The 21,444-nt window shown below is 37.5% G+C and overlaps 1 protein-coding gene across 2 annotated transcripts in view; it reads right to left on the bottom strand.

The window, feature by feature from the left end:
- NUDCD1 (NudC domain containing 1) overlaps positions 1 to 21,444 on the bottom strand; it is a 41,233-nt gene that overhangs the window by 17,510 nt on the left and 2,279 nt on the right. Inside the window, exons 1-4 of one of the 2 annotated variants that reach the window (XM_037502692.2) lie at positions 20,140 to 20,357; positions 9,750 to 9,904; positions 2,424 to 2,609; positions 1,664 to 1,844 (exon numbers count right to left, since the gene is read on the bottom strand). In XM_037502692.2, the coding sequence (XP_037358589.1) occupies positions 1,664 to 1,844; positions 2,424 to 2,609; positions 9,750 to 9,857 (475 nt within the window). In that variant the 5' untranslated portion in view covers positions 9,858 to 9,904; positions 20,140 to 20,357. Of the gene's footprint in view, positions 1 to 1,663; positions 1,845 to 2,423; positions 2,610 to 9,749; positions 9,905 to 20,139; positions 20,358 to 21,444 lie in introns of those variants that run through there. The other variant, XM_037502681.1, reaches the window with a different exon arrangement.

Below are 21,444 nucleotides of genomic sequence, written 5' to 3'. Positions count from 1 at the left end.
AACTACAACCTTGGGAGAAAACAAAGGGTGAGTCTAAATATATCTGTCCTGTTGAGACAAGGAACCAAAGATGAAGGAACTAGAGCAAAGTGTCACTGTGTTCTGAGGCAATATGATGCTTGAGCTAAAGCTGCCATTGAACCAACTGTTAGAGAAGACAAGGAACATTTCTCCTGTAAGGTACTGCGTTATAAACTTTACTAAAAAATTTAAAGCTATTATCTAAAGCAAAAATCTGCAAACTACACCTGTGAGCCAAAGCTGAATTTATGCCAATTTTTGTATGGCCTGTGAGCAAATAATGAATTTTACATCTTAAATGGCTAAAAAATAAAGAATGTTTAAATACATGCAAAAGTTATATAACATTCAAATTTCAATGTCCATACATAAACTGGAACATAGCTTTCCTCATTCTTTTACAAACTGTCTATGGCTGCTTTTGCACCACAATGACATAGCTGAGCAGTGGTGACACAGATTGCATTGTTACCATGCAGCCCTTTAGGGAGCAAGTTTTCTAGCCCCTAAAGTTTTAAATTACTATGTTCCTCCAGTGATCAACTACAATATTAAGAAAAACAACAAAATTTGTTAAACACTTCAGAGAACAAATCTAGATTTACTCAGCTTTCTTAAAAGCTGGTTTTATACACACACATACTTATATATATATGGATACACACACACACACACACACACACACACTGTCCCTAACTATGTACATATATGTAAACATGTATATATACACACAGAAAGTATGTTCATTGTAAAATAAAAGGGCAGGTCTTCTTAGGAAACAAATTTTAACAACCTTCAACAGATTGTAAACTGGCAGCTATGATAAATTTTTTTCTAGAGATCAGTGGTCATGTGAGCTGTTGAGTTAATTAATTTAATAAAAACTACTGAGAAAAAGAGGAAATTCATCGTGAAAATAAGCTCCATTAATTCTCAACTACAGGAAAAGCCACAGGATGACTCAGTAAAAACTGACCACTGGCAAAGAGCAAAGTTATATCATCAAAGTAATCTTAATTAATAAAGGAAAAAGTAGTTTTTAATGTCCAAGTCAGAAATTTAACAGTTTCAAAGAGACCAAAAGTCAGAATTTTTCCACACATGGAAGCACTCTGGGTAAAAAAAACTTGCAGGTTTCCTGGGGGCCAAAACAAATGGCTAAGTTCAATTCACTTTAAAAGAAATCAGAGGTGTTTTTAAGGAAATAAAGGTATTCATTTCCATATAGGTAGTTATATTTAATTTCTATTTCAATTGCACTGCAATATGAAGTTAATTTGCATTTAGTTTTATATACAAATTCTTCTCTGTGTGTGGATATATGTATGTACAGAAGAATATGTATGTTTCGTATCGTATATTAAATATATACACTAAAATATTCACTTTAAAATTCTTCAAAATTTATGTGGTTCTATCTTTTAATACAAAATGTCATAACTGTAAAAGCACATTATTATTTTTTTCTATAACCTACACCTACAAAGAAGTGATCTACAGATATTCTTGCTATTCGGTTGCAGATACTAAAATCGTAACACAAAGTCCAAGAAAACTCAAACAGCATTTACATAAACAACTTCGCCTTTCAAAACATCCTAAATTATGTCTACTACAGAGATTGAGAATTTTGTTGTTTTACCTTTATTTTTCTTACTGATAGTGACCCACTCCAAAGAAACATAGAAACCACTTCCTTTCATATCCAATTCTTCTTTCTCTATTCGAAGAAGTAGAGTGGCTACTGAATGTTCTTCAGCTTTCAGCAAAGAGATACTATGAATTATGATAAAAGGATTCCCAAGCTCTTCATTAAACATTATCTACAAAAAAAGTTATACACATACAACAAATGTACAAATTATATGAATACATGAGGAAATACATAGAATTCGGACAATCCAACAATCAATTTAAATACTACTTCATACAAGGAATACAAAAATGAAAAAGGTCTAAGTAAAAGGTGCAAATTTAAATAATATTTCTTGAAAAAAATTTTAAAAGTTCTGTTTGTTTAACAAAAAGCTGTTCAGTACTCTTGGCTTAAAAACAAAGAAAATAAAGCACCTAAAAGAGAAAAGGAACTAAAAGCAATCTCCTTGAAAAGAATTCAGTGAAACAGTGCTCAATACAAAGAGAGGACACCAGTAGATCAATTTTCATTCCTCCATCTCTTCCCGAGTCACATGATTTATTTCTGCTTTCTTCCTCTTAAACTCCTGGATAATGTAGTCTCGTATGGTTTCTTCCTATTATTTTTGTTCTGTTTTAGTTTGTTTTTCGGTTTGTCTTCAGGGAGTTTACAAGAGCCAAAGGAACTGTAGAACACATCACTAAAACTCTTATCTCAAAAACAAAGTCCCTTTACATTTAAAGATATAAGAAACAAAAAAACTTACCTCCCATTTTTCAGAATCACTATTTCCACGTTCACCTGTTGCAATGAGATACAATCTCCCAGTTCCATCTGACAAGGCAACCCAGCTAGAAGATGTGAAATGGACAGATGCACAAAGGCGATTGTCATAAGCTGTCAAATCTGTAGGAAGTCGAAATACCTCTCGGGGTTTTCCTAAGGCAGTGTCCTAAAAAAATAAGTCAAATGTTATAAATGAATCCCTCCCTCTTGATCTGTAGTGGTTCCTCTTTAAGAGAATAGAGTAGGTACCTAATTGAGTATGAGCTGTACTACACTCACTTCTAACCAAATACTAAAGAAGGGATGATAATGTGACTTCTCCAATTAGGTAATGAGAGATTTGAAATCTTCTATCTTGCTCTGTCTCTCGGATTGCACATGCTAGGTAGACCTGTATGGGGAGAAACTAAGGGTTCCTGCCAAAACCAGTACCCTGAGGGTGAATCATTTGGGGAATATGTCCTTTACCCTAGCCAAGCCTTCAGATCACTGTAGTACTGGCTGACATTTAACTACAATCACGAGAAATCTGGAAATGGAACCACAAAGCTAAGCCACTCTCTGATTTCTGACCCACAGAAACTGAGAGATGACAAGTATTCACTGTTTTGTTTTTTTTTAAAGATTTATTTATGCATACAAGAGCTGGGGTACAGGCCAGGGATGCGGGGGCTAAGAGGATTCATCAGAGACAGAGTGGGGAACAGAACAGGCAGATTGATGGAATTACACTGCTGAGGGGAGTAGTGGGAGTCAGAAGAGGTCTACTGCACCATGTGGGTTGCTCAATGGCAGACTGGGGATCGAACTCGTGCTGCAGAGGCTGAGGACTGCTTCACAGTATGGTGCTTAGCCCCCCTTGTGCCACCAAGGAGGCCCCAATATTCACTGTTTCAACACAGCTTTCACCTACACCCGCTGCTCCCCTCAGCAGTGTATATTAGATCTGCCTGTTTTGCTCCCCACTCTTGTCTCTGGTGAATCCTTTGCTGGTGAATTCAGCAGAACATTGTGCTGAATTATCCCCCGTACCTCTGGCCTACACTCCAGTTCTTGCACACATAAATAAATAAAAATAAATCTTTAAAAAAAAAATAGAATCCTTGATTTGTGAATTTCATTCAGTACCCCTACAACTATTTATATCATGTACATATTAACAAAATTTAAGTAAACTATGTCCTTAAGGCCTCAAGTTTTCTGTAACACTTCTAAAGCATACAATTTAGTTTTCTTTGAAACATTACCTTTCCTTCAATTTTGTACTCCTATTTTATTGATTTATAAAACAGATAAAATAACTCACCCATAATGCCACTGCTAGAAGATGTCGGGAGCAAGATTATGATCCTGTCTGACCCACCTGGAAAGGTGATGGTCTTCCCTGTATTCTAAACTTTCTTGGGAAGAAATCACTTCCCAAGTGAAATGATAATCTCGTATCTCATTGTGATTTCTAGGTACTGCCCTCCCCAAAATAAAAACCCCACCATGAATGCAACTATTATATTTTCTTCAGGATAATATTTTTTCAGGCTAATATTCATATTTTCTTTAAGCTAATAACATACCGCATTTTATTTATTTTTGAATTTTGTGTGTGTGTGAAGAACAACTAGGGTGTAGGCCAGAGGTGCAGGGGAGTAAAAGGATTCACCAGAGACAGTGCGCAGCAGAACAGGTAGATCTACTGAAATACACCGCTGAGGGGAGCAGCAGGTGAGTCAGGAGAGGCCTGTTGCGCCATGTGGGTTAGCTTCCTGGCCAGGGACCGAACTTAGGCCACAGGGGTGACAGCGCTGAGACTTAACCCCTAGGCCAGCAAGGAGGCCTGTAGAGGAATGATGGCCAAAGTGCAAGTATCTATGAACTGGCAGATGGGTAAAGGAGAGTCTTGGAGCCCTCGGTGGCTTTCTCAGGCTTTTATTGAGCTTTACATGTATTGCAGCAACCAAGTACATGGCAGGCAGGGGTGCCAGGGGGCCAGGAGGCCGGTAGGTCTTCACTCTGGGCTTCTCTGGCTTCTTTTGCCCTTTCTCTCTCCTGCTGCTTCTGCTTCTCTCTTGGTGACTATCTCAATATTCCTCCCACGACCCACAGAAGTAAACAACACAACAATTTAACAACTGCAGGTGGCCCATCAGGCAGGGCAATCGTAATGGTGGGAGGGCAGAAAAATCATTTACCAAACCATTTACCCTATAAGGCCCCATATATAGTATTTTAAATTAGGCTGTTGCATTTAGAAAACAATCCAATAGTTTTAATGTCCACAGGCTGTAGACTAAGTGACCCTGTAAATAAACACTAAATATGTAATATGTAAACTGTATATATTTATGGAAAATACCTCAAAACAAGGAAACCAACAAGCATTTTTCAAATAAATAGACATTTATAGAAAGAAAGATGGAAAAGAAATTCAATAAGGATGTCATTTACTGGTGTTATTAGAAATTGACATTTAAAATTTTGCCCTTTTAAAAGGAAGTAATTTTTTTCCAGAGAAAGGCTATCATCACTAATTATTGGGGGGAGTGGGGAATCTTCTTATTTCCTTCTTTTTTGTTCCTAAAGCTTAAAGATGTTTTAAATTAATTGGAATTTGAGTCATTTGATTTGTAACTTAAAGCTTTCAATAATGAATTAAGTACACACAGTTCTGACAACTTAATCATCCAGTTTTTTTCCTTTAGTTAATTAACGCAACTGTAGACTATAATCTGATATTCATGTCTCAAGGTGATCATAATGGCATACAACTGAACTGGACAACTAAGTACTTGAACCTGTCACTACAAGACACAGTCTTACAAATACTCACAGATGGAATCCATTAATTTTGCTCTGTATCTTTAAGTGCAATTTAAAGAGGTACCGTGAGATGATATCCTTCTACAGTAGCAGAAACTAGTTCAGATAGGAAAAAGTTACGACAGAATTAATTCCCTAAATATTAGGAAATGGAACACATTACTTTAAGCCCATAATACCATAATAAAATGACAATAAAAACTAAATTTTAAACATTTAGTTTAAAATTGTGTTTGGGATTTCTGTTTTTTGCTTTCTTGAAGCATTTTTTATGTCCTGAGCACATTTCCTCCCAATTGACATTTCTCTAAAAGAGGATTGTTAATCCACTAGTTAAACTTGAAAGTACAATGTCTCCTAAAAATCAGTGTTAAGCTGCTGCCATCTGCTGGCAATTTTAGGTAATATCAAAAGGACAACACAATAAATGGATTTTCTTTCTTAAACCTTCACCGTGGTCACATATAGTATTTAGTTAGCCCAGATTTTACAAGGGCAGGCATTTGCAAGCCAGTCACAGGAATCCACATTTTATCAAGCACCTCAGATAATTTTTGCTTGTGGCCCAGTGGCCAATTTTGAGAAATTCTGTACAGAGTACCACACTTTGTTACTCATCTGTAACCCCCTCTCCTAGTCAAGTACAATACAGAATCTTTCCAGTCTTTCTTTTTCACATTTCTCTGCTTCACACAGAATGACATGACTAGTCGTTCCAGCCTCCTTTCAAAAACTGTCCTTGCCATCCTCATCCAGCATAGTCTACATACTACTTAGGCCCTACACAAACTCTGTGTTTCAGGAAACCAATGCAGAGTATCCATAGGGTGTAAAAATGAGTGTGGAAATTTGCCGAATAAGCCTCTTGAGTTGTATGCACACACAGCTGTCCCAATCTTCATAGGAAATTAGCTGATCATTCAAAACTGTTAAGGTGACATATCCTCTGAAATCTTTCCTGAAAATTTCCTCCCTCAACTCTTACCATTTTCCTTTTCTACACTACTTCTGCATTTTATCCCTGTTTCCACTGCTACATGCAATTCATTTGTGTCTGTGGCTATGAAGCACATAGTAGTGGTCTATAAAATGTTGGGGAAAAAAATAAGTATTTCTTATGCATTAAAATTAAATTATTTACTCAATAAACCAAAGATTCACACCTGTACCTAGAGAGGAATAACAACAGAAAGATCTTACCAAGACTGTAAAACCAGAACAAAGTAGAAGACAGTGTCAGAGAAGGTTGCCTGCTTCACGTGAAATGGGAATAGGAAAGCGGTCCAGAGGCACTGGACCCAAAGGCTAATGTGACTTGGGGAAAAAATAGAGGACCACTGGACATTGGAAACAAACACTGACTATGCCACAAGAGACGCTGAGGAAATTCAACTCCATACAACAAAAGAATGGAGTGATGTCTAGAGACAGCAGCCATTGTTTGAGCCTGCAATGCTCCCACATGTGGCTGGCAACAATAGGAAGGAGAGAGTAGATGAGTGCAGAGGCACAGGCTTAAGTGAGGGGAAATAATGAGCAGAGGAGCTTGGATGTCCAGGTAGACCCAGTTCCTCAGTGAAGGATACAGACTCAAAACTGTACTCCGCCTGCCCTACCTCTTTGTGACTTAAGATGATCCTGTAAGGTACAAGAGCATAGTGCCACAGACTGTAGAGACACAGGTCTGGAAACCAAGAGAGGAGAGTTCTCAGCACAAGCCACCCCTTGCATACCACTTTCACTTATGACTGGACCCCACCAAACCCCTCCTTGATCCAACTCAGTAAGTGCAGATTATCTCTCAAAAAGATTCTACAGTTCCATCTGCTGAAAAAGTAGAAATTCTGCACCCTTAGGACATGGAAAAAACAGCAAGCTGGAAAGCTACAAAATAGGCAGCCAGAAAAATAAAAGACATGGCACCTTGAGTCCTGAAGGAAATATTTCACCACTGAGACAAAACAAATCTCCAGAATGTAACAACAAAGACATAGAAGATCTTATCTATCAATTAGTTCAAAATTTCCAAGAGATATGGAAGAAAACAGAGAAAAGCTGATCAAAGATATATGAGAAAATTCAGAAAATGAATAAATGTCCTAAGAAATAAAATAAAGGAAAAGAAGATAGAAAATGAAGCTTTAAATAAGAAAATAATGGTGGGCCTCCCCTGGTGGTGCAGCAGTTGAGCGCTGGGCTGCGAAGCTGCCCACAGCCTCTGCAATGCCGGTTCGATCCCTGGCCACTGGCGAGGGTCCCACATGGCGCACAGACCTCTCCTGCCTCGCCCACTGCTCCCCTCAGCAGTGTGTTTAGTCAGTCTGCCTGTTCTGTTCCCTGCTCTGGCTCTGGTGAATTCTCTCACCCTCCTGCGTTTCTGACTGTACCCAGTGCTTGTATAAATAAACAAATCCTTAAAAATAAACAAACAAATAAATAAATAAATAAATAAAAGAATGGTAATGTGCAATGTAAAAGATCAACAGAGGAAACAAAAAATGCTGGGGGAAGTATGGAAGTAGATAACCAAGTAGAAGATTGAATCAGTGACTGGAGTATGTAAAACACAAAGAATCCAGGTGGGGCCTCCCAGGTGGCGCAGCGGTTGAACACTGGGTTGCGAAGCTGCCCGCAGCCTCTGCAGCACTGGTTCGATCCCCGGCTGCTCCCCGGCCACTGGAGGAGGGTCCCACATGGCGTGCAGATCTCTCCTGCCACCCGCTGCTCCCCTCAGCAATGTACTTCGGTCCTTCTGCCTGCTCTGCTCCCCGCTCTGGCTCTGGTGAATTCTCTCACCCTCCCGCGCTTCTGACTGTACCCAGTGCTTGTATAAATAAAAAAATAAATCTTTAAAAAAAAAAAAATCCAGGTGGAAGAAGAAAGGGTAATAAAAAAAAATTGAACAAGAAATATCTGACTCTATGAGGAAAGGCAATATAAAAAGGGAATTTCAGAAGGGGAAGTGAGGAGGGAACAGAGAACTTACTCAAAGAAATTATAGATGAAAATTTTCCAAACCTGAACAAGTAAATTTACAAGTCCATAAACCTAAAAGAAAACTGGGTTATCTAAATGTAATGAGACCATACCAAGATACATACGGATAAAACTGCCAAGAGTTCCAGACAAAGAATATTGAAGCTGGGTAGGAGGAAGAAGCAGGCATCTTATAAAGATACCTAGATCAGCTTACATAGAATTTCTCTGAAAAACCACGATGGGCAAGGAGAAAATGATGATGTATTTAAAATACTTCAGATTAAAAACTGTCAGCCAAAAAAATATATCCTGCAAGACTCGCCTTCAGATAAGAGGGAGAAATAAGTGTTCTCAAACAAAGCTGAAGGAGTTTGCAAGCACTCGACATCCCTTCCCAGAAATGTTGAAATGTGCTCTAGTATCTAAATTAAAGAACATTGAAAAAAAAAACCTGAAAAAGGAAACAGAACCACCAAACTTAGGAGAAAATAGCAGTAGCAGATCTTCAAATATCCATGATTACCCTAAATGCACATGAACTGATTCACCAATCAAAAGGTGTGGCTTGTTAGATCAGGAACAAAACCAGCTTACCTGAATTCTAAAGATAAACATAGGTTCAAAATAAGGGGCTGGAAAACAATCCTACAAGCAAATAGGACACAAAGAAAGGCTGTGACAGCCATACTTATAACAGATGACATAGATTTCCAGATTAAAAAAGGTTACAAGGGACAGGAATGCATGCTGTGTAATGATTAAGGGAACGATACATCAGGATACTTAACACTCAGTTTATATTCATGACGTGAAGTAGCATCAAAATATATAAGGCAAATATCAAATGTGAAAACAGATACTAGGAAAAACATAATAAAGGTAGGGGACCACAACACCCCATTTTCACCAATGGACAGCTCAAACAGAAAATAAACAAGAAAAGAAGAGCCTTAAACAAAGAATTAGACCACATTAGACCCCCCCAAAAGCTGACTACATATTCTTTAAAGTACACATGAGACATTCTCCAGACAAATCACAAATGCTGGCTCAAAAAACAAGTACCAATAAATGAATAAATTCATGAAAATTTAAATCATGTTAAGTATCTTCTCTGATCACAGTGCTATCAAACTAGAAATCAACCACAAAAATAAATTCTACTCAGTTACTAAAAAAAAAAAAAAAAAAAAAAAGATAAACTTTTGCAAAAGTAAAATAAAAGTAAAAATTGCCAAATCGATTATAGCCGCAGCTATAACACCTCATAAAAGAAAGGCCAGGAATAAATAATTATATCAGCATTGAAATAAAACCCAGTAGAGTTAGCTGCCAACAGAAACTAAGGGAAAAATTTTAATTGAGTTAAGCAGAAGTGAAGCCTTAGAGAGACTAATTATAGAATTCTATATATTAAAGGAAAAGGTACATCAATTCTCTGGACACCAAATACAAAATGAAAATTAAGATTCAAATTTATTGTAAAATCTTAGCTTTATGTAATTTTCCTTACCAGCATTACTTTTAAGTTCATAATTCTTCCAAGGTTATCAATGTAGTAGACGCTATCTTGAAACCATGAATCACAGTGTAGGTAATTATACATTCCAAAAGCGTGCATATGTTCCAGTGTATACTGATCATCTCGAAGTTTTACTTCTGCCACAGCTGAAACAAAAGAAAAAGAAACAAACATCAAGGGTCTTTCCTCAGATGGTTCTTTTCTGCAGAATGCCTATAAGGCAAAGAAATCACAGAATGCTAATTACAAAGGCCTTCAGGACAACTCACTACACTTCATTCAAAATAATTTTTCAAAAAAAATTTCTGGACACTTACTAGGCAGAGGATAAACAATGAAACTGACATGGTTCATGCCCTTATAGAACTTACAGTATAGGCCTCATCAGAGATAAGGCTTTTTCAAGTTATAACCCTCTTTTCTCTCAGGTACCTCTTCCTTGTAATTAGGAATTAAATGAACAGAAATGCTAAAATTGAATGATTTCCTACCTGCTGGGCAAATATTAAGTCTACTTTATTATTTAAGAAAAAAGGTTTTTTAAAATGTTTTACCATTGGGGCCTCCCTGGTGGCACAAGGGGTTAAGCACAGCACTATGCAGCAATCCACAGCTTCTGCAGCATGAGTTTGATCGTCGCCAGCCGGGGAGAAACCCACACGGCACAGCAGACCTCTCCTGTCTTGCCCGCTGCTCCCCTCAGCAGTGTATTTCAGTCAGTCTGCCTGTTCTGCTCCCCGCTCTGTCTCTGGTGAATGCTCTCACCCTCCCATACATCTGGTCTATACCCCAGTTCTTGTATAGATAAGTGGATCTTTAAAAAAAGAACTATTAAAAAATAATGAAAATTATTTATCTCATCATACACTTAATGGAAATAAATATAAACACAAATGGTGACTTCTCCAATGCTATACCACATCTTTCTCAAGAGTACAGAAAATATTATACCTGCAATAGAAACAGTATTTTCTATGTAAAGAACAGTGCTTTTTCCATGAGGGTATACAGCTGCTTCCCCAATTTTACATTTTCCAGCTTTATGGAGATATAAGTGGCATAAAACATTGTATAACTTTAAGGTGTGCAACATAATGATTTGACGTGTATGCACCACACTAAGTTTAGTTATCACATTCATCGCCTCACCTAGTTAAAAAATTTTTTTTCTTGTGAGAATTTTTAAGATCTACTCTTTTAGCTGCTTCCATAATTTTAATCTGTCGAATGTGATTCTTGTTTCTCACTCCTCATGCCTTTCCATGCAGACAGGAACCCGGTGACCTAGAATTAATTTCTGCTCCAACAGAAAACACAGAAGTGGGCTGAGCCAGGTGGAGAGGATGAGGAGACAGGGAGAGGGGGAAGAAGAGAGAGCGAGTGTGTGCATGTTTGTGTAACCTTACACTAACACAAAAAATCACCTTACTGCTTTGGGTCTGATTACAAGTCTTTTCTTCTTTTACCAGAATGTACATGTGTTCCTACAGCTATTACTACCTGGAGTCCTGAGTGACTTTCATTCATTCACTCATTTATTCAGCAAATATTTTAACAGGCAGCAATGATACAATGAACAAAGATACAAAGATACAATGATACAAAGAACACAGAATCTACCCTCTTAGCATTTATGATCCCGATGGGGAAACAGACATATAGTCTATCAAACAATCACATAAAGAAATGATTCATTAAGCTGTGATAAATGTTATGAAAAACAATTCCCTGGCATCATGAGAACAAATAACATTAGGGGTTGATCTACTAGCATGCTAATGAAAGCTTTCCAAAATCTGAACCAAGAAACAAAGGCTAAGGAAGAGTTAATGAAATATATGTACCTATTCTCCCCTCTTCTCTCTCTCCCCCTCACCCCTACCTCCCCCCACCCCCCGCCTCCCTCCTACTTATCACAGGCAGAAGGAAATACAGGCAAAAGTACAAAAGTAGAAAGAAAGACAAGTATTCAGACTGGTTGAAATACAGAGCACTAAGGAGAACTCTACATGGAAAGGCTACAAATAAATGAAGCCAGAGAACTGAGTAAAAGAGCAGGGTCATGATTACTTATACTACAATATGGAAAACATACAGGAGAAAAGCAGGGGTAAACCCAAGATGACCCATTAGAAAGCTAACACAATCCTGGGTAAAGGATGATTAAGGGTTAGAGGTGTTTCAGAAGTAAAATCATCATAGCTCGATGACAGATTTCATACACTGTTATTATATAACTTGAGGAAATGTTTATTTTATAAGAAGCTAGTAGAAATACATATCCCATTGATTAGGAAGGTAAAAATTATTAAGTTCATTTTTTTCACCACTATGTGGGCAAAACGTGATACTGGAGAAAGTGTACTTGGTAACAGAATGGCCCAGAGCAGTAATATTCTTGATACTTGTGTCAAAGACCCCTGGGCAATTCTCAACAAGTCAGAGGCTCCTGAGCCCTGTGCCTTCTTATAACACATTATCTAGGAACATAGGGCTCTGGAAAACCATTGGGTAACTACAGCATAGTCTAAGTCTTTGATAGTTGCATTTTAACAAGATAATTTACGTAAGTTATTATGACACAGAAGTGAGCATAGGGCGCATTACAAACTGTTTTGTAAAAGATGTTAGTACACAGAAAAAGGTTACTTCTCTGGCCCCAAATAAAAAAGGAAAGCTATCAATGCAATAATCATTTTGAGTATGAAAAAGGAAGGCAGAGCAACAAAGAGAAAAACTGTCCAGAATATGACAAACTTAACCATGGGCAGTGCAATTTTGCAGAGCCCTCTGAAGAAAGGAAGTGGAGAGCAAGGAGTCTCAAATCTCTCCTAGGATCTTTAAAGTGGTTGAAGAGGAGGAAATTCTTTATTAGAGGGTTAAGATATATATTAGTATGTAGTAATATTTTATATATTAGTATGTAGTAATATTTTAATTATTTAATATTATATCACATCGGAAATAAGGCATTGCTGAAATCTCCTTATCTGTTAGCCTTTCAAGAAGAACTTAGGCCCCATCAAGGAGAAAGAGTCCCCTAATCTTTACCTTAAATTCTTACAAAGCATGCATGGAACATCAAAACCCAGTAATAGCTTTTCATTCATGAATTATTTATTGCATATTCACTATGTGCCAGACACTCTCCTTGGCATTGGGCAAACACTGGTAAATAAAACAGGCATGATCACTGCAGTACTATGGTTACAAGGATATGTTGTGTCTTTTCAAAATATACTATATCATGCGGAACTATATGGAATTGCCAATATTCAACTCTTCTGACACCAATTATGATTATATAATAATGGAATATTTATTATTTGCTAATATTACTCATTTTCATATGTAAGTAATAGAACACATTATTCAACGATACTTACATAGGCAAAGCACAATAGTCTAAAAAAAAAAAAACGTGGGGACAGAAGCACAAAATATTTACAAAGGTCACTGCTTAGGCTATTATTCATCTTCCAGAATCAAACCAATGAATCCTTTTGCATACTCAATTTGCTATTTATGTACAAAGGGACATTACCAAAAAAAAAAAAAATTACAAGTTTGTATATAGGTTTATCCTGCTATCCATAAGCAGAACATTCATATTTGGTACGACTTGGTAGGTTATTTTTGGAACAGGGAACACTGAAATACTTTGACAAAAATTAATGGTAACAGTGTTCTCAGACTCAAAAAATAACCCACCAAATAGGAACATTCTACTTTCAGACAGCAGGAGAACAGTATGGGTCCTGCAGCAAGATTTATGGAACAGGGAGGACTAGAATTAGAAGCATTGCTCCCACTAAACTATACTATACAATGCAGTTGCACACAGAACAAATTCACTGCCTAGCTTTCCCGTATTTTCCTCCAACAGAGTCAGTGTAAATTTCACAAACTTTACATACATAGATACAATGATTACCTGGCTCTTCTCTCCCTTTACCTCTCCTTGCCCTTAGAAAAAGCCCTAATACCACATAGATTAGAAAAAGCATGAGCTCTAAGGATAGGTGTTGCCATTCACCAGTAGCTTGGTTAAGGTACCTAACCTTTTTATCTGTCTCCTCATCAATAATAAATGTGAATAAATAACACCCAATAAAAGTATTGACAAGCTTAAATTAAAAACATGTCCTTAAGAAAAAGTGCTAATTTCCCTATTTCTCTTTCCTCTTCCAAGGCTAATTCCCACATAGGTGATTATGATTTGACTGACTCTTTGGAATGTTTGAAGTAACTCCCTCAAAGTCAGGAAAGGACAATTTAAAAGGATTAGAGGGAACCTGGTTGGGTACTCACACAAATCTGGGCTGTGACTATTCCTACCAGGCAGACTAGAAAACTCCTAACTCATGGGAGAAGAGCTAGAGTACACAGAAAAGTCTATCTCAATAGTGGGAAATAATTAGCCCTAGACTTGTCTCAGTAATGGAAAATGATTAGCATTGCTTCAGTCTAGCCTAAAAATTACAAAAGCAAGACACAATGGCTTCAGTCTGTTTTCAAGTAAATGAACTTCATCCCACAACAAAGATCATGAAGATTTGTAAGAATATAAAACGTCCTCCACCCAACAAGGTAAAATTCACAATATGTGGCTTCCAGTCAAATATTACCAGACATTCAGAGAAAACAACCCATTAGAATAGAATAACCAATCAATAGATGCTCAACACGTAACTGGCACAGAAGTTATAATTAGTAGATCATAACAGTAAAACAGTTGTTAAAGTACATTCCATATATTCAAAATGTTGAGATATGAAAGATGTAAAAATGATTTAAACCAAACTTCTAGAGATGCAAACTATAATACTTATGGTGAAAAATATACTGAGTGGGAATTAATGACTGATTAGATATTACAAAAGACTAGTGAAATTAAAGGCATTAAAATAGAAACTATTGGGCCTCCCTGGTGGCGCAGCGGGTTGAGCGCAGCGCTGTGAAGCTGTCTGCAGCCTCTGCAGCTCCAGTTCGAGTTCCAGCGGCCAGGGAGATACCCACATGGCGTGGCAGACCTCTCCTGTCTCTCCCGCTGCTCCCCTCAGCAGTGTATTTTGGTCCTTCTGCCTGTTCTGCTCCCTGCTCTGTCTTTGGTGAATTCTCTCACCCTCCCACACATCTGGCCTGTACCCCAGTGCTTGTAAAAATAAATCTTTTTTTAAAAAAATAGAAATTATCTGAAATTAAACAAAAATCCCAAAGCAAAGAAAGTGAAGAAAAAGATGAACAGCTGGACTACATCATATTAAAAAGCTTCTGTACAGCAAAAGAGACATTAACCAAAACAAAGAGACACCCTACTGATTGGGAAAAAATTTTGCACACAATACTACTACTGATAAGGAACTGATCACAAAGATCTACAAAGAGCTGACAGGACTCAACAAAAACAAAGTAAACAATTCAGACAAAAAAATGGTGGAGAAGGGAGTAGGATCAAAACCAGAGGGGTGGGAATTGTATGGGGACTATAACCAAGATGAAAATGCATACATTGTGCACAAATGAAAAATTATGTGAAAAATTAAATAAAAATTATTTTTTTAAAAAAATGGGCAGAAGAATTAAAAAGACACTTCTCCAAAGAGGAAATGCAAATGGTCAACAGGTATATGAAAAAATGTCCAACATCACTTGTAATCAGGGAAATACAAATCAAAACCACAATGAGATACCACCTTACACCAGTGAGAACAGCACAAATTAAAAAAACAAGAAAGAAATATTGACAAGGATGTGGAGAAAAAGGAAATCTCTGATACCACTGGTGGGAGTGCAAACTGGTCCCACCACTATGGAAAGCTGCATGGAGGTTCCTCAAACTACTAAAAATGGAGCTTCCATATGAGCTAGCAATTCCACTCCTAGGAATCTGCCCAAAGAACACAAAAACATTAACTCAAAAGGATACCTGCACCCCTATGTTTATTGCAGCACTATTCACAACAGGGAAGATATGGAAACAAACCAAATGTCCCAAAATTGATGACTAGATCAAGAAAATGTGGTATATATACACAGTGGAATACTATTCAGCAATCATAAACTCATGCCATTTGCAGCAGCATGGATGGAGCTAGAAGGGATTATGCTCAGAGAAATAAGCCAGAAACAGAAAGAAAAGTATAGGATGGTTTCACTTATTGGAGGAATGCAGGGGAACCACAAATAAGGGATCAGGAAAAAAAAATAATACATTAAAAAACAAAATTAACAGGCAACTATTAATCAGAGATACTCTGCAGGGGAAGGAGAGGGAGAGGGATCAAAACAGGGGAGGGAAGAGCACAAGGGATGATGGTGATGATGCACAGGTGAATTGGTGGTGGGAATTTTAAGGGGACTACACCTGAGAGAAGAAAGCATGCATTGTACTAAAAGGAGAATGATGTTAAAAAAAATTATATATATATATATATATATATATATATACACATATACACACACACACACATATATGTGATATATATGAATGAGGGTTGGAAAACCAAAAAAAAAAAAAAAAAAAAAAACAACAGATGAGCTAGGATCAACTTTCAGCAACTTAAAAATCAGTAAACTGGAGTTCTCAAAAAAGAGGAGGGAAAATGTAAGACATAATGACATGAAATTTTCCAAATTTAATGAAAACTACAAACCCATAAATTTAGGGGGTTAAGAATTATGAGGACAACCTAAGAACCCAAGCCTAAGAATCTTGAGGACAACCACACCAGTGCATAACTAATCAACCTGTTCAAAACTCATGTGAGGGCCTCCCGGGTGGCGCAAGGGGTTAAGACGCAACCTATGAAGCTCACCACAGCCACTACAGCACAAGATCGATCCCCGACCAGGGAGGTGACCCACATGGTGCAGCAGACCTCTCCTAATTCGCCCGCTGCTCCCCTCAGCAGTGTATTTCAGTCACTCTGCCTGTTCTATTCCTCACGGTGTCTCTGGTGAATCCTCTCACCCCCACACCTCTGGCCTGTACCCCAGTTCTGGTATGTATAAATAAATCTTAAAAAAAAATTCATGTGAAAGAAAAAAATTAAGGCAATCAGAAAAAACAAGACATGTAATATATAAAAGAACAAAGATAACATCAGATTTTCAACAGAAGCAATGCAACTGAGAAGAGTATACCCCAATTCTAGAATCTCACACATGGTAAAATATCTTTGAAAATGAAAGAAAAATAAAAATGTTTCCTACATACAAAGCCAAAATGTGCTCTCATCAGAAATCCACATTATAAAACTTACTCAAGATGATGGGAAATTATACAGATAAGATATGGGTCTACACAAAGGAATGAAGAATACCAGCAATGGCAAATATAGTGGTAAATAAACAAAACTTACATTTACATCTCTTTAAGAGAAAATTAAACTATTTCTACAAAAACAGTAACAATGTATTTTATGTAATAATACATGCAAAGTAAAATGCATAAGCCCACCATGAAGGCCAGGAAGAGAGAGATGGAAGCGAACTACCATAGCTGGCCCTCAACCCTCAATCAATGGTTTACCTTCCGCAGTTGACTGAAGTTCAAAATTATTACATACAATAATATATTTTGAGAGAGAACACATTCACACAACTTTTACTAAAGTATTTAAGTTGTTTTAATTATTATTTCTTATCTATATTGTGCTTAATTTATGAATTAAACTTTATTATATATATTTGTGTATAGGGGAAAAAAGTTTTTTCAGTATTGTCCATTTCAGGCATTTACTGAGAGTCTTGGACCATATACCCCACAGATAAAGAGGTAGGGGGAGTGCTGCTGCATTGCTGCATTGCTGTATTTTAAGGGTCTTATACTATATGTGCAGTACTACAGACATACCTTAGAGAGACTGCCAAGTTTAGTTCCATATCACCACAATAAAGAGAATATGACAATAAAGTGAGTTATGAATTTATTGGTTTCCCAGTGCATATAAAAGTTTAAACTGGTCTCATAGGTGTACAAAAACACTACTATCTGTGTACATACTGTTGGAAAAATGGTTCCAACAGCCTTGCTCAACACCAGGTTGCCACAAACCTTCAAATTTGTCAAAAAAGTATCTGTAAAGCACAATAAAATGAGGTGCAATAAGTCAAAATATGCTTGTACAATGCCACTTGAATATACCATGTAATAAGTTAAAGATGTATACTACAAACCCTAGAGCAACTACTGAAACAACAAAACAAAGAGCTATTAAGCCAACAAATGTGACAAAAATGGATTCATTAAAAAAAATTCAATCCAAAAGGCAGAAAATGGGAAAATTGCATCTTCCCAAAGATTAGATGGGACAGAATACCAATAGCAAGATGAAAGCTATAAACATACTAAAATAAATAATGACATGGAGTGTAAGCAGTCTAAATTGAAAGAAAAAGATTGCATAAAAAAGCAAGATCTAACATTTCTGAAATAATGAAAACATGTGAAATGCAAAGATACAAATAGGTTAAAAGTAAATGGCTGGGAAAACTGTGTGTGTGTGTGTGTGTGTGTGTGTGTGTGTGTGTGTGTGTGTAGTAGGGTACCATTAATCAAAAGAAAGCTGCAGAGAGTAGATTTCAGAGCAAAGAATACAAGGACAAAGGTTATTTCATAATGATAATGGGGTCAATTTATCAATAGGACAATAATAATGTTTATGCAACATAAAAAAGTTTCAAAAATATATGAAACAAACTTATACAACTGCATGGAAAAATTTAAAACCCACAGTTACAATCAAGAGATTTCAGGATCTCTCATGCAACAATGAACTCAAAATGATAATGCTGAGTAAAAAAGCCAGACTACCCCCCCAAAAACCATAAACGGTCTAATTCCAAGTATATACAGTCTATAAGATGCAAACTAATCTATAGCCACAGAAAACATATCAATAGTTCTTTAAGAATGGGGGGTAGTTGTGGGAAAGAACTGAGGACTGGTTACAGAAGGGCACAGGGAACTTTGGGGCATGACAGCTAAGTTTAATACCTTGAGTGTCATGATGACTTTAAGAGTACAGTAAGTCCTCACTTAATATTGTTGATATTAAGTTTCTTGGAAACTGTGGCCTAAGCAAAATGGTATATAACAAAAGCAGATTCTTGAATAAAGTCATTTCTGCCAGCAGCAGCCAGGATAATGTTTTCCTCAGGTAAAACAACTTTATTCAAGGACCTGTTGTATACATATATCAAAACATGTGAAACTAAACACTTTAAAATGTGGTTTGTTGTCGATTATATCTCAATAAAACTTGTAGGGTAAATGAAAATTATCAGGATTTTCTGCCCTCCCGCCATTAGCATTAATGATAGACCCCTGTGGTCCTACATGCAGGCTCGATGGCAGACACCTGGAGTAGGATGTGGGCCTGCATAGGTGGGCGCACCTGGGCTGAGACTGGGCATATAAGGGTGGCATCATGGGGACACCAGGAAAAACAGCAACGCCAGCAGAAGCAGCAGCAGAGAGCAGAGAAGAGCCCACGAGAGAACACTAGAGAGGTCGGAAAGAGTGAAGACGCGCCGGGGAAGCCTGCCAGCCTCCTGGTCCCCCAACTCCCTGCCTGCCGTGTGAAAAGCTCAATAAAGCCTGAAAAGCCACCGACAGCTCCAGGACTCTCCTTTACCTGTCTGCCGGATCATAAAGAACCTGCTCTGCACTTTCCTGGCACTACAAAGCTGTTTGATGTGTATGTGATATAATGCATCAGTCACCAGGTATGCTCCAGTCCTAGTGATAAACATTTAAAAAAAGATGAACACAGGACAGACACCAAATGTCACAAATGTAATTACAAAGTCTATAAAGTATTAGCTACTGTAGCAAAGTATAGTACAGATGATATCTCATAGATTCTAGCTAGGTAGTCAATAAAGGAATCTCTCAGGAAGGAACATGCAGTCAAGATGAAAGTAGAATGAGTTAGCTCCATCAAATATAGGAGAAAATACACACAAAGATACATAGTAAATGATGATTCTAGGGTGGGGGGAGTCTGTAAGACGAAGGTCCAGATATGTAACTGCTGCATCAAAGGGCAATTTATAGAAGAAATATTATTTAGGTTTTTGAAATTGAAAAAGGTAGACATTTGCTATTTAAGTAAGGGGGAATTTTTGATAACATTATTAAGACAGCATCCTAAGCTCTTTAAGTCCAAAAATCACATTTTCACCCTCATAACTTAAATGCAGAGCTTTTGGCAAAATTTAAATCTCTACTTAGTAAAGTAAGAAAGAGGCAAATATATGACAGCTGAGCTGTTAAGACTCACAACAATGTTACCCGCTAACGGTTTGTTGAATATAAACTCCTTGGGTTCGCAGAAAAGAAATCAAATTGTCAGGAAAAGCTTCTCAATCATACCTTATTGCAGGGCCAACCAAGTGCAGGGTGGGCAGAGCCAGGAGGCTGGCAAGCCCCCAGCCTCCAGTCCAATATGCATGCTTTCTCTCCTTCTCACAGTGGTGATGCCACACCCCTATGTGATGCCACCCTTATATCCTCAGCCTCCAGGCTCATGTGTGCACACTTACACATGCCCACATCATACTGCAGGTGTCACAATCAAGCATGTGTATCCCAAACCCATTCTCCCAAGCCCCATCTGCATTCAAGGCTGCAGGTGACAGCCACAGTAGCTAGTGGCGTAAAAGCCTGACCAATTCACTTACTCTACACTTACCATCTCTACAAATGATAGTTTTTAAAAGAACTAACCTCTTCTTCATCATTCTCAAATAATACTTAATGAAAAGCCTTTCTGTGAACTATTGGAGAAAGCTCCAACTATCCAGTAGTCTCCATTCCTCTCACCTTCTAAACTCATCTTTCGAACCTTCACAGATCTAAGCATCTCATCCGCAAATCTGTCCTATTTCCTATTTCTCTTCTATATTTAAAACTCTTAAATGACACCTCATCACTTCCAATTATACACCCCAAACACAGAATGTAAGACCAAAACTGGTGAAATGACAAAAGGACAATCTAGTGATGTCAATAAAAGTTTATTCAATTTTTAATATATTCAATTTAAAGAATTATGGGATTTCATTTCCTACTTTTTTGGTGTTAAAATATACTTTGTCTATGAAATAATTAATGAGTGCATGATAGCTTTAAGAAACATCTCCACTTTGCAAATTTAAAATGTGGCAAATCTATGACAGCTGAGTTTTACTTTTTTTTGTAATGGCTAATGAAAAAAGTCTGGGAAACTCTGACCTACAAGATAAAATTCAGAAGAGAAACTGCTCACACCTCTCTTAGTCCTCTTTCACTTTCCCAAGAGATTTTTTTGCTCCAATGTCCTACATACATCAACTAATTCTTTCCCTATATTCGTGATTTTCCATAAAAGCAATAATCTCAACTCCTTTTCTTCTTCATTCACGCCATCTAGTACCTACTATGTCAAGCCCTTAGAATAGAGTAGTAACCAAAAGAGATACAAATTGTCTTCTTGGAGCTCACAGTCTACTGAAGGAAACAAACATAAAAAACAAAAACAGGGCCTCCCTGGTGGTGCAAGGGGTTAAGATGCAACCTATGAAGCTGCAAGCTATGAAGCTGTCCCCAGCCGCTGCAGCAGAGTTCGATCCCCATCCAGGGAGCTACCCACATGGCGCAGCAGACCTCTCCTGACTCGCCTATTGCTCCCCTCAGCAA

The sequence above is a fragment of the Talpa occidentalis genome, unplaced genomic scaffold (genome assembly GCF_014898055.3).
Source record: "Talpa occidentalis isolate TD23 unplaced genomic scaffold, MPIMG_talOcc4v2.1, whole genome shotgun sequence".
In the NCBI taxonomy this organism is placed as follows: domain Eukaryota; kingdom Metazoa; phylum Chordata; class Mammalia; order Eulipotyphla; family Talpidae; genus Talpa; species Talpa occidentalis.
The sequence above is the reverse complement of the archived record's forward strand: the minus strand, read 5'-3'. Positions and strand labels throughout refer to the sequence as shown.